General features: G+C 47.5%; 1 protein-coding gene across 2 annotated transcripts; it reads left to right on the top strand.

The window, feature by feature from the left end:
• Positions 1–969: 969 nt before the first annotated feature.
• RAD51D (RAD51 paralog D) lies at positions 970–11,695 on the top strand. Of its 2 annotated transcripts, XM_033172265.1 has the most exons (11): positions 970–1,115; positions 2,192–2,285; positions 3,762–3,823; positions 5,669–5,787; positions 6,888–6,969; positions 7,391–7,525; positions 8,398–8,493; positions 9,611–9,701; positions 10,205–10,275; positions 10,664–10,831; positions 11,336–11,695. In XM_033172265.1, exons 1-11 carry the CDS (start codon positions 975–977, stop codon positions 11,396–11,398), a joined length of 1,122 nt encoding a protein of 373 aa, XP_033028156.1. In that variant the 5' UTR covers positions 970–974; the 3' UTR covers positions 11,399–11,695. The 2 variants fall into 2 exon arrangements, with proteins under 2 accessions (XP_033028156.1, XP_033028157.1); XM_033172266.1 differs by lacking the exon at positions 7,391–7,525.
• The last annotated feature ends 695 nt before the right edge of the window (positions 11,696–12,390 follow it).

Here is a 12,390-nt window from a genome sequence, read left to right as displayed (position 1 = left end):
TGGATGAGCTACAAGGATTTCAGAGTTAATGCTGAAAACTGAAACTGTTGGATGTCTGAAACTCTGCAGCAGCCTTCCCCAACCAGGTGCCCTCTAGCTGTTTTGTTCTACCACTCCCATCATGGCTGAGGCTGATGGGAGCTATATAGTTCAAAACAGCTAGAGGCAACTCTAAAGCCATGTCTCAATTATGTTTTCCTGCTTCTCTTAGAAGTGGGACTTGCTTCTTGACTATAGATTGAAGGCAGGTGTAGCCAGCAACGGTGCCCTCTAACACCCCTAACCACTGGCCATACTGGCTGCTGGGAGTTGGAGTCCAACAACATCTCAAAGGCACCACCTTGGATACTCCTGCTTTAAGGCTACTGAAAACAAAGGAGAAGGCTTTGTTTTACCTTTAATAGGTGGATGGATGGGTGGACTTTGGTAGGTGCAGCTTGTCATGATGTGATGGGAGAACAGTCACATGCCAAAATTCTCTCCTGTGTTCAGCCATCGGAGTCTTGTTCTCCTTTTCCTCTGCTCATCTACCCAGTTAGAGATCACATGAACAAAATATTCTGCTTCTACTGGTCCTTCCCCAGGTGTAAACCTATTGTTATGGGGCTGAGGCTGGGCTGGATGTCCTATTTTATTTTATTTTATTCAGAAATTTTTGAAATGCTTGATGCCATTGCCTGACTGAGAGGACCTTTTATACGCAACAGGGGAGAAAGAAAACTCAAGAAAGAAATACTATATAGTAAGTCCCATTGAATTCATAAAATCCTAGAGTTGGAAGGGATCCCCAAGGGTCATCTAGCCCAACCCCCTGCAATGCAGGAATCGCCGTTAAATAATCCCTGATATACGGCCATCCAATCTCTGTTTGAAGACCCCCACCGAAGGAACAGTCCAGCACCTTCCGAAGTAGTTCCGTTGGGCTCATTCCCCGGCAGCTTATTACGAGTCTAATATAAATAGGCAAGAAAGCTATGTGCTGTCACTTCCACGACAAGCCGGCAGGTGGGGCTAAAGCGCAAGACTTGGTGGTCCTGGAGGAGAAGGAACTGGCCGCTCTAGGAATAAAGCAGGAAATAGAGCTGCAAAGAAGGCGCTCAGTTTGCATGCATGGGGTAAGTGGGAGCCGAAGTTTTCGGAGATGCAGGAAGGGAAGGTCTTTTTCTGGGGCTCCGGTTTTACAGGCAGTTGCAGCTTTGCACGTCATCCTGCCAGCTGCATGCCAGCAACTTTCCAAGATTTCAGGCAGGGGTCTCTCCAGCCCTACCTGGGATGCTGGGGACTCGAACCTGGGACCTTCCCAAGTCAAATGCCTCGCCACTGAGTCAAGAGACCAGTCCTCATGGTTCCAAGTCAATGGCTGATTTTAATAGGAGCATGGAGGGAAAGCTCAGTATTGTCTACACTGACTGGCAGCAGCTCCCAGGGAATTCAGGTAGTGGTTCTCACACAGCTTTGTGCTGGCGATTGAACATGCGACCTTCACAAAAGCATGCTTTGAAACACACCAGGGCACGTGTTAAGCCTATGTGCTAAAATAGTAGAGATATAGTAATGCTGCCAAGTTGTTAATGTCGCAAGTTGTTTTAAATTGTTTTTAATGCTACAACACACTCTGTGACTCTAGGATGAAATGTGGGCAATAAATAACAACATCAGCGTAAGGCACAAGTCAACATCTGCAGGGAAAAAAAGTGGTCTCATTCTGTATAAATCAGCTTCTTGTAGTGGGTTGCTGAGGATTTGCCCTGGTTTCCTTGCTTGTGGCTCCAGGATAATAATAATAATAATGAATAATAACAATAATTTATACCCCTCCCATCTGGCTCCCAGCAGAACGTTAAAAACACGATAAAAGATCAAACATTAAAAAATTTCCCTAAACAGGGCTGCTTTCTTCTAAAAGTCAGATAGCTGCTTATTTCCTTGACATCTGCATCTGATGGAAGGGCGTTCCACAAGACGGGTGTCACTACAAAGAAGGCCCTCTTCCTGGTTCATAGAAGATTCATAGAAACATAACATAGAGGTGGAAGGAACCACGAGGATCATCTAGTCCAACCCCCTGCAGTGCAGGAATCTTTTTGCCCAACGTGGTACTCGAACCCATGACCCTGAGATTAAGAGTCTCATGTTCTACCGACTGAGCTTTCTCCCCAGATCCTCAGGCCTCTTGCTGTTCCCCACCTAGGTTCTCACGCCAGCCATGATCCTCCGTGTGGGGCTGTGTCCTGGGCTCACGCCTGAGATACTGCAGCATCTGAAGACCAGTGGCATCAAAACAGGTCAAGACTAGACTTCCTTTAGCTGGTTTTGGGGTGGGTGCGTGGGAATGAGAAGGGTGTCTGATCCGTATCTTGGGGTTGGGGTGGAGGAGGCCTTTGAAGCTTCTGGGCAGTTATTACCACAAATGATTTGTGTCTTGTCTTTGCAGATATTGTTGGACTCCAACTCCCATCAGCCAGTATGGCCAGGAACTGTGATGGGAGCTGGGTGTCCAATGACGTCTGGAGGGCCACATGTTCCCTGTTTCTGATTCGTTTAGCAGAGAGCGTGGCTTTTGGAGAAAGCACAATGACTGAATCTGATAGCTTCCTGCCTGAAAAATCTTCCAATAAGATTAATAGATATATAAATAAATAAAATTACAGTGCAGTGAGTGAAGTGGCAGGGGTGGGGGAGGAAATGGAGAAGGACATAAGAGGAATCCTGATGAATTGGACCAAAGACGTCAGTACCCAGCTGGATCCTCTAGGAAGCCCATGAGCATGTTATGGTGGCAATAGCCATCTCCCATGGTTTGTTTCTCGATAGTAAAGGTAAAGGGACCCCTGACCGTTAGGTCCAGTCATGTCCGACTCTGGGGTTGCGGCGCTCATCTCGTGTTACTGGCCGAGGGAGCCGGCGTACAGCTTCCGGGTCATGTGGCCAACATGACTAAGCCGCTTCGGGTGAACCAGAGCAGTGCACGGAAACGCCATTTACCTTCCCGCTGGAGCGGTACCTATTTATCTACTTGCACCTCGATAGTAATGGTATACAATCCCCAGAGTGGTTTTTTCACAATCAATCCCTCTTCACTGGGAACTTTGGGAAATTGTTGCTCTAGGAATACTGGTTTCGTGACAACTCTTTTAGCACCCTCCACGAACTACAGCTCCCAGCATCCTCCAGGGAAAAGCCACGACTGTTAAAAGTGGTATCATAGTGCTTTAAAAGTATGGGATGGATGTTGTCTAAGTACTACACCACACTTAAGAGATATTTTGGGGTGGGGCATGGCAGTCCCTGGAACACTACTGGCTCTTCTTATTTTGACCACATTCAAATCATAAATAGCACCATAAAGTGCTATTATACCAGTTTAAGCAAACATGGCTTTCCCCCAGTGAATCCTGGGAGCTGTCATTTGCTAAGGGCTCTGAGAATTGTTAAAAGATCCCCTGTTCCTCTCAAAGAACGCCAAATCCTCAGAGTTCCCTGTGAAGAGATATTGACTGTTAAACCACTCTGATGAAGGGAATGGGGGGGGGGGGGCTCCTGACAAGTGTCAGTACCTGTAAGAAACGACAGTTCCCAGAATCCTTTGAGGGAAGCCATGGCTGCTTAAAGTGGTGTCGTAGCACTTTAAATATACAGTGCAAATGTGGCCTAAAGTGCTTGCACACTACATTTCGTGTTTGGGAATCTTACGGTCTGGTTCCCAGTTGCTGACTATATCTGTGTGTCCCCCGCCCCACCTCTCCCCAAACATTTTGCAGTGGAAGATCTTGTTTCATCAGATCTAGAGGAAATTGCCCAGAAGTGTTCGTTGTCGTACAAGGTGAGTACATAAGAATCTGCCTTATCGTGAATCAGCCATTGCTCCACCTCACTCTATACTGCCGGCATTGACTGGCGGCAGCTTTTCAAGATTTCAGGGGACACCCCCAGCCCTATACCCCATGGTTCCAAGTCAAGGGCTCAGCTGAATAAGAATATCAGAAGCTACCTTAAAGTGATTCCTACCCTTGGGTCCATCTAGCTCAGTACTGTCTACACTGACTGGCAGCAATGGCTCTCCCAGGATTTCAGGCAGGATGTCTCTCCTAACCCCACCTGATGATGCCACTGGGGATTGTACCTGCAACTTTCTGCCTGAAAGGCAGGTGCCATATCACTTATCTATAACCCTCCACCAGGCCTTTTGTGATGGTTTTGACAATATTTTATTGCTCAGTACACACAAAACAGGTAGCAATTCTTCTCTTGCTTCCCAACAAAGCAGGAGTTGAACGAAGATCTCTCTGCAAAGGCTAGAGATATTCTTATTATCATTATTATTAATATTGTTTATTATCACCGCCACACCTTTTTCTGTGCTGCTTTTCAGGTGGCTTATGTAGGGGAAAGTAAATAACGGAAAGTTTTTTCTCTCTCCCTCTCTCATAAGACTGAAACTTTTGGACATCCAATGTAGCTGAATGTTGGAAGATTCAGGGCAGATAAAGTCCTTCTCCGTGAAGTGCATAGTTACACTACAGAACTCCCTCCCGCATGAGACAGGACAGGGATGGCAACTAAAAGAGGGTCGGACAAATTAAGGCTACCAATCACTACTTGCCACAATGGTTATGCTTGCCACAATGGTACCACTCGCCAGAGTGGTACATGCTCTGGTTATCTCCCGCTTGGACTACTGCAATGCGCTCTACGTGGGGCTACCTTTGAAGGTGACCCGGAAACTGCAATTAATTCAGAACGCGGCAGCTAGACTGGTGACTGGGAGTGGCTGCCGGGACTACATAACACCGGTCCTGAGAGATCTACATTGGCTCCCAGTACGTTTCCGAGCACAATTCAAAGTGTTGGTGCTGACCTTTAAAGCCCTAAACGGCCTTGGTCCTGTATACCTGAAGGAGCGTCTCCACCCCTATCATTCAGCCCGGACACTGAGATCCAGCGCCGAGGGCCTTCTGTCGGTTCCCTCACTGCGAGAAGCAAAACTACAGGGAACCAGGCAGAGGGCCTTCTCGGTAGTGGTGCCCGCCCTGTGGAACGCCCTCCCATCAGAGGTCAAGGGAATAAACAACTACCAGTGTGGTGTAGTGGTTAAGAGCGGTAGACTCGTTATCTGGGGAACCGGGTTCGTGTCTCCGCTCCTCCACATGCAGCTGCTGGGTGACCTTGGGCTAGTCACACTTCTCTGAAGTCTCTCAGCCCCACTCACCCCACAGAGTGTTTGTTGTGGGGGAGGAAGGGAAAGGAGAATGTTAGCCGCTTTGAGACTCCTTCGGGTAGTGAAAAGCGGGATATCAAATCCAAACTCTTCTTCTTCTTCTTCTTCTTCTTCTTCTTCTTCTTCTTCTTCTTCTTCTTCTACCTGACATTCAGAAAATACCTGAAGGCAGCCCTGTTTAGGGAAGTTTTTAAACTGTGATATTTTAAATGTATTTTAATATTTGATGGAAGCCGCCCAGAGTGGCTGGGGAGACACAGCCAGATGGGCGGGGTACAAATAATATATTATTATTATTATTATTATTATTATTATTATTTACATCCACTGTCAGGCATGGTTTGCCACAGGGCATAAATACAATAAATAGAGTAAATAAATATAAATAAATGATGGTGTTGGAGGGTTAGCTTCCAGACTTGGCCTTGACTTATTCTGCTTTCTCCTCAGGCCTTAGCTGCAGTAAGGCGTATCTTGCTGGCCCAGTTTGCCTCATTCCCTGTCAATGGGGCAGACCTCTACGAAGAGCTCAAAAACACCACCGCCATCTTGTCTACCGGGAGCAAAAGGCAAGAGCAGACCCTGTCAACTCCTTTACTGGACCTTTCCCTCTGATGTCCAATGTAAAATAGGGCTTTCACCACGGAGATGTCAAAGGATACATCTACAAGGGATACTCTACACCTACTGAGAATTGTGCCTTATGGCATCTTTCCTTTTTTCCAAAGACACATCAGGATTTGAGGCTTCATGTGAGCCTCTGTGGCATGGGGATGCTGTGGTCTAAAACCACTGTGCCTCTTGAGCTTGCTGATCCAAAGGTTGGCAGTTCGAATCCCTGCAACAGTGTGAGCTCCCATTGCTCTGTCCCAGCTTCTGCCAACCTAGCAGTTCGAAAGCACTCCAGCGCAAGTAGATAAATAGGTACCATCGTGGCAGGAAGGTAAATGGTGTTTCCGTGCGATCTGGCTTCCATCACGGTGTCCTGTTGCGCCAGAAGCAGTTTAGTCATGCTGGCCACATGACCCAGAAAGTTGTCTGTGGACAAACACTGGCTCCCTTGGCCTGAAAGTGAGATGAGTACCGCACCCCATAGTCGCCTTTGACTGGACTTAACTGTCCAGGGATCCTTCACCTATGCCATGGGGCCCCTGGCCTAACTTCCTGTGGACCTTGGGAGGTGGTGATCTGCTCTTGTTTTCTGGACAACCTCCCTGGGACTCCCTTCCTCTTCTGTCTTGTCTGTGAGAGAGGCACTCCGAGGCATTTATTTCTCTTCCTGAGGGCCAGATTGTGAGGCCTGGTGGGATGTTCATGGGCCATGGGCTTGAGATTCCTGGTCCATGTGTGAGTCGATTTGCAATGGGGCCAAGTTCAAGGTGTTGCTATTATTAAGGAGATTCTGACATTAGGAAGAACTTTCTGAAGTCAAGAGCTGTTTGACAGTGGAACAGACTAACTGGAAAGGCGACGGGCTCTCTTTTGTTGAAGGTATTTAAACAGAAACTGGATGGCCATCTGTCAGGGATTCCTTCGCTGTGGTTCTTGCGTTGGAGAGGCCTGGACTGGATGATCCTTGTTTTGCCTTCCAACTCTATGCTTCTACAATTCTATTTCCCTGTTCTGATTATTTTTTGTTTTTTGTTTTCCTTTCCCATCGCTCTTCAAGCTTGGACAAGCTCCTGGACTCTGGCTTGTACACCGGGGAGGTGACTGAGCTTGTGGGGGCTCCTGGAGCCGGCAAAACTCAGGTAGGCCGCTTGTGAGTGGGGGGAATCTAGCAACTGGGGTCACCGGAGTCGCTGTGTCTGTTCTGGTTGAAAATAACTCTCAAAGCAGTTGAATAGAATAAAATGATCAAAGAGAAGAATGGTCCACAATAATGGAAGACCTTCGAAAAGTCAAAATAGCAATAGGCTAAGCTTGCCTAAACAAAAATGTGTTTAGAAAGTGTAATATCAATAGGCAGGGATTTCCATGATGATGATGATGATGATGATGAATGATGTTGGCTGGGGCTGATGGGAGATGGAATTCAACTCAACACCTGGAGCTTTTCCAGTTTTGGAAATGACATTTGTGGCGATTGTGCTTTGTAGAATCATCACATGTGAAGGCATCTCAAAAGCTCCTCTAGCCCAGCTCTCTCTCTCTCTCTCTCCATATTTCTAGGTGTGTCTCAACATAGCTGCAAATGTCTCCCACAGCCTCAAGCAGAACCTTCTGTACATTGACTCCACAGGGGGCTTCACAGCCACCCGTTTGCTGCAGCTCCTTCAACTGAGGACCGAGGATGAGCAGGAGCAGGTCTGCGTGAGCCGAAGAGGACAAAGGGCTCTTATGTCCTCTTTATATTATTGCATTTATTTATATTTTGGCTTTTTAAATTTCTCTTCATGTAATAAAAATTAGATAGAAACAAAACTAGGGGTTGGCATCCATCTAAGTTTTACATAGAGTAGACCAATTGAAATTAATAGATCTCAGCCACATTCATTCATTTCAGTGGGGCTACTCTCAAAACCAAGATGTGCTCTCCCAAGTCCACATCCGCAGCACGTTGGCACTCCTGTCTCAGCGACGTCTGCGCTGGCTTGGACATGTCCACAGCTTAGAAGAGGGCGTGATCCCCAAGGACGTGATCTATGGGAAACTGGCTTCAGGCACCAGGACTGTTGGCAGACCAACTCTGCGTTACAAATATGTCTGCAAATGTGGCATGAAGGTTGGCAACATCAACCGCCGCCGTGTGGGAATCCCTTGCAAACCACCACAGTGCCTAGAGACAAACAGTTGGGTCATGCATCCAGAGGACCACTGGGGGAGCACAGAGAGAAGAAACGTCATGGTGCATCTGCAGCAGCCCAGCTGGACTCCCTCCTCTGCCCCAGCTGCAACAAAACATGTCTCTCCCTATTGGCCTCTACAGCCACAGCAGTCACTGCAACCATCCAATGGTTTGACTTCACCCCCCCAAGACACACTCCTCCAACAGATGCCAACAACTCTGAGCAGGACTAATGTTGGGTACAGCCCCGTATGTTTTTTGTAAACCGCTTTGAGTTTGTGGTTCCCCTCCCAATCCAGTGGTATTTATAAATATGTTACAAATAATGCAGAGAATGAGACACATTCTTGGCTGTGTCTGCCTTAACAGCTTTTCCTCCCTGCACCCATAGGCAGAGGCTTTGCAGAGGGTCCAGGTCATCCGTGTTTTTAACGCCTATAAAATGCTGGACGCATTGCAAGAGTTCCGCAGCAGTGCAGCCCACCAGGTGAGATTTCTCCAGTGCTCCTCTGCTTGCGAGACGCTCCATTGCTTTCCACCTCTAGAGCTCAAGCTGTTGCATCATATTACCCTAGAAATCCCCAATGTGTTGGAGTGTGGGTGAATGAGTGGCATTCTGCACATGGTCAGCTATACCCTTCCCTGTTCTCAACTTGCATCTTTCCCGGGGGGGGGGGAGTGGTGGTGGTGGTGGTGGGAGAGCCCTGACACAGAGAGCACACATTGCAGAGCCGAGTCCTCAATCTTAATTTAAACTGCGCCCTGGATCCTTTTACCACTACGCTTCTCCTACTCCTTGGGTTCTGCTATCGAGGACTATTGCAGTGGCTAATTTGCTGAATGCAAAATTAATTTCTGTGCCGAAAACAAATGATTTCCCTGCAATTTTCTGAGCTCTGAGATTTTCCGGTGGCAGAAGTCCTGGATTTTGTTTCCCTTGGTGGGGAGCTGTAAGGGTAATCCCTTGTGGGATGTGTGCAGAGGAAGGCAACCAAGATGATGAGGGGTTTGGAAACCAAGCCTTGTGAGGAACAGTTGAGAGAGTTGGGCATGTTTAGCCTGGACAAGAGAAGACTGAGTGGTGATATGCTAGCCATCTTCAAATATCTGAAGGGCTGTTGCATGGAAGATGGAGCAAGCTTGTTTCCTTCTGCTCCAGAGGGGAGGACCCAAACCAACGGATTCAGATGGTAGGAAAGGCGATTCCAACTAAACTTCAGGAAGAATTTTCTGGCAGGAAGAGCTGTTCAGCAGTGGAACAGATTACCTTGGAGGGTGGTAGACTCTCTTCATTGGAGGTTTTTAAACCAAAGTGGGATGGCTATCTGTCAGATTCATTAGCTGTGTTTCCTGCATTGCAGGGGGGTTGGACTAGATGACATTGAGGTTCCTTCTGGCTCTGCAATTCTCTGATTCGACAACTGTGGCTTACTGTTAATTTGCCCTGCCTCATCGTTGGTGCCTCAGCCAGGGAGGGTGGGATACAAATAATTTATTATTATTATTATTATTATTATTATTAGTATTATTATTATTATTAGTAGTAGTAGTATTATTATTAGTATTATTAGTATTATTATTATTCTATGTGCATCCTCCCTCAGGTCGTCAGTGCATCTGGGCCAGTGAAAGTTCTGGTGATTGATTCCATCTCCGCTGTCGTTTACCCTCTTTTGGGAAGTCGGCAGCCTGACGGTAAGCAGCAAGCCCACCGAACCCCCACCCCTGTCTCTCAGCAGGCACTTGCCTGTTCCAAGTTAAGGGGTTCCACAGAGAACAGCCCCCCCCCCAATCTTGCTGTTGGGTTTACCTTATAAACCAGAAATGGGGAACCTGTGGCACTCCAGCTATTGTTGAGAGGTTTCACAATCAATCCCTCTACTCAGGGAACTCTGGGAACTGTACCCCTGTGAGGGGAATAAGGGATCTCCTAAAAACTCTCAGCACCTTTGACAAACTCAGTTCCCAGAATTCTTTGGGGGAAAGCTGTGACTGTTTTACAGTACTGTAGCACTTTAAACGTATTTTGTGATTGTGGCCTGAAATATTCCTGCCACTGCTGCGTGTGGTGGGGGTGGGGAGAAGCTCTAAGATCTGATGAGCACATTTCTCCTGGTTGGCTGAAAAACCCCTTGCTCCCATGGAGAATAGCAGTTAATGGCAAACTTGGGAGGACCACGTCTCCGTCTTTCCTGCAGGCATGGCCCTCATGATGCATTTGGCGTGGGAGGTGAAAACGCTCGCCAGAGAGCTTGGAATGGCTGTCGTGGTAAGTGGTTGAGAGCAGCCACTAGACATCCCCCTTTTTAAAAACGTTGCCCCTGCTGATTGCATAGGAGAAGAAGGGGGTGTACATCAGTGGTTCCCTAACCTTTCTGGGCCACCGCCTCCTTGGTTCCCCATAAACTCACCCCTAGTGCCCCCTGGCCAGCGTTGTATAGTTAGAGTGTCAGACTAGGACCTGGAAGGCTGGGGTTCAAGTTCTGACACAAGCAGGAAGCCCTGCCCCCAAATCATTCAGGTTTGTGGCTGTGGGAATTTTTCATCATTTTAGAATTGGGGTTGGGGGTTGTACAGCAGACCCAAAAAGGGTTTGTGCAGCTAACTACTCCGAAAGGGAGATGAAAGAGGACTAAAACCTGCCACACTGTTTTCAGCTGACAAATCACGTGACCAGAGACAGTGGGAATGGCCATCTCAAACCAGCACTGGGTCGCTCATGGAGTTTCGTGCCCAGCACTCGGGTGCTGTTGGAGGACGGCAAGGCATCTTGCGGGGGAACTGGCACCTCCCGAATTGCATCCTTGACAAAATGTCCTCGGCAGGTGAGAACTTGGGAAGGTCATGCATCATGCCCCTGTAGCCCCAGATTAAGGCAATGTGGAATCATGGGGTAGGCAATTTCAGATGATCTAGCAATTGCAATTGTAGATGACCTAGCACTGTTCTTGAGAGTGGTCTGGGCTTTTAAAGGTCGTTTTAGAGCATGTGTACCTGGATTTTCAAACAGAATGAGGCTCCCAGAATGGCTTACACGCAAACAATTGAAAATAAGGCAATTCCTGCCTGCAGGCTGAGGCCTGAAAGACAGTCTGAAAGGAGGAGGGAAGAGGAGAAAAAAGAAGGAACTTGGGTGCCAGTTCTAAAAGAATAGCTGGAATGGAAGTGGTTCAGAAGCAGGAGGCACAGCCTGCTGGAGCTGAGATTTAAGAGGAAGCCAGGCCCTGCAGCTTCCGCTCCAGGAACCTTGCAGTCCTTCATTAGCACATTTCTCAGCTCTACATGAAATAAGAGACTGATCCTTATATTCTGTCCTTTGTCCTTTGCAGCCTGTTGGGATTCGGGTAGATCTGGATCTGGGGAACTGGGAGCTGATGGAAGGTGCAGCATGATGTCAACTGGAGAGGGACCCTGATGGAAGATGCTAATGGGGGGCCCCCTGCCTCTTCAGCACAGCTGGCTCCCTTGCAGGATGATGACCCCATACGTGGCAAGAGCAGCTTCAGAAGATGTCCTTCCTTGTTTTTCTATGTACCGACATTCTCCTGATTACTCGTGGAATAGCTATAGGGGCTGCGTTGCCATGCGATGGTTCCACTTGGCTGTAACTTAATGTGGATAAATTTCTGGTTTGAGAGGAATAAAAAGAAAAGAGAAATAGGATGGCCAATTTTGTTACTTCCAGGAAATGAGCCTCTGTGTTCTTATTCTTTGTTTTGCTGTGATATTGTTGTATGAGCCCCAGTCTCCCAGTGGTGAGACACCAGAGTTTGGTTTCCTTAGAATTAAGGTCAGTGGAGACTGTAGTGTCTTTAGAATACATGGTTTTATTTACACATATAACCTGAGCATAGGATGGAGGGGCTCACAGCATTAACACCCCAAAATATATTTCCCCCCCCATTAGGTTTCCAGGAAAGCCCCAAGTCACAGCCTTGGTGGTGCAGTGATAAAACTGGTAGCACATTTGCAAAGCTAAGCAGGGTCTGGTCTGGTATCAAATTGGATGGCGAACTGCATTTTGAGATTCCTGCATTGCAGGGAGTTTGACTAGATGACCCTCGGAGTCCCTTCCAAATCTACAATTCTGTGATCCTATTTTCTTCATATATTAATTAGTTCTCAGGGTCACATGTATTTCTGAGCCATTGAACTCAAGTCAGAACATGTGTCTCTCTGACTTCCAGCACCACCATCCATGTCCCGGCCCCACTGCTCACCCCATTATTGTTCGCCATCTTATGATGAAGTGGCATCCAACCATGTCAGGTGAGAAAAGGCCCACCCATTTGTCACTGTGGCAACAGAGCTCACTGTTTGGCCATGTTTAATAGCAGTACTCCAGTACTTTGAGGCTCCAGTACTTTGGCCACCTCATGAGAAG

Source organism: Lacerta agilis, chromosome 15 (genome assembly GCF_009819535.1).
Source record: "Lacerta agilis isolate rLacAgi1 chromosome 15, rLacAgi1.pri, whole genome shotgun sequence".
In the NCBI taxonomy this organism is placed as follows: domain Eukaryota; kingdom Metazoa; phylum Chordata; class Lepidosauria; order Squamata; family Lacertidae; genus Lacerta; species Lacerta agilis.
This window is presented reverse-complemented; position numbering and strand designations above follow the sequence as displayed.

Excerpts from the sequence above, each read along its gene's own strand:
- RAD51D (XM_033172265.1), top strand. The coding sequence starts at position 975 with ATGTGCTGTCACTTCCACGACAAGCCGGCAGGTGGGGCTAAAGCGCAA. Across the intron at positions 3,824-5,668 it reads AGTGTTCGTTGTCGTACAAG|GCCTTAGCTGCAGTAAGGCG; the intron begins GTGAGTACATAA and ends CTTTCTCCTCAG. Across the intron at positions 9,702-10,204 it reads GGGAAGTCGGCAGCCTGACG|GCATGGCCCTCATGATGCAT; the intron begins GTAAGCAGCAAG and ends TCTTTCCTGCAG.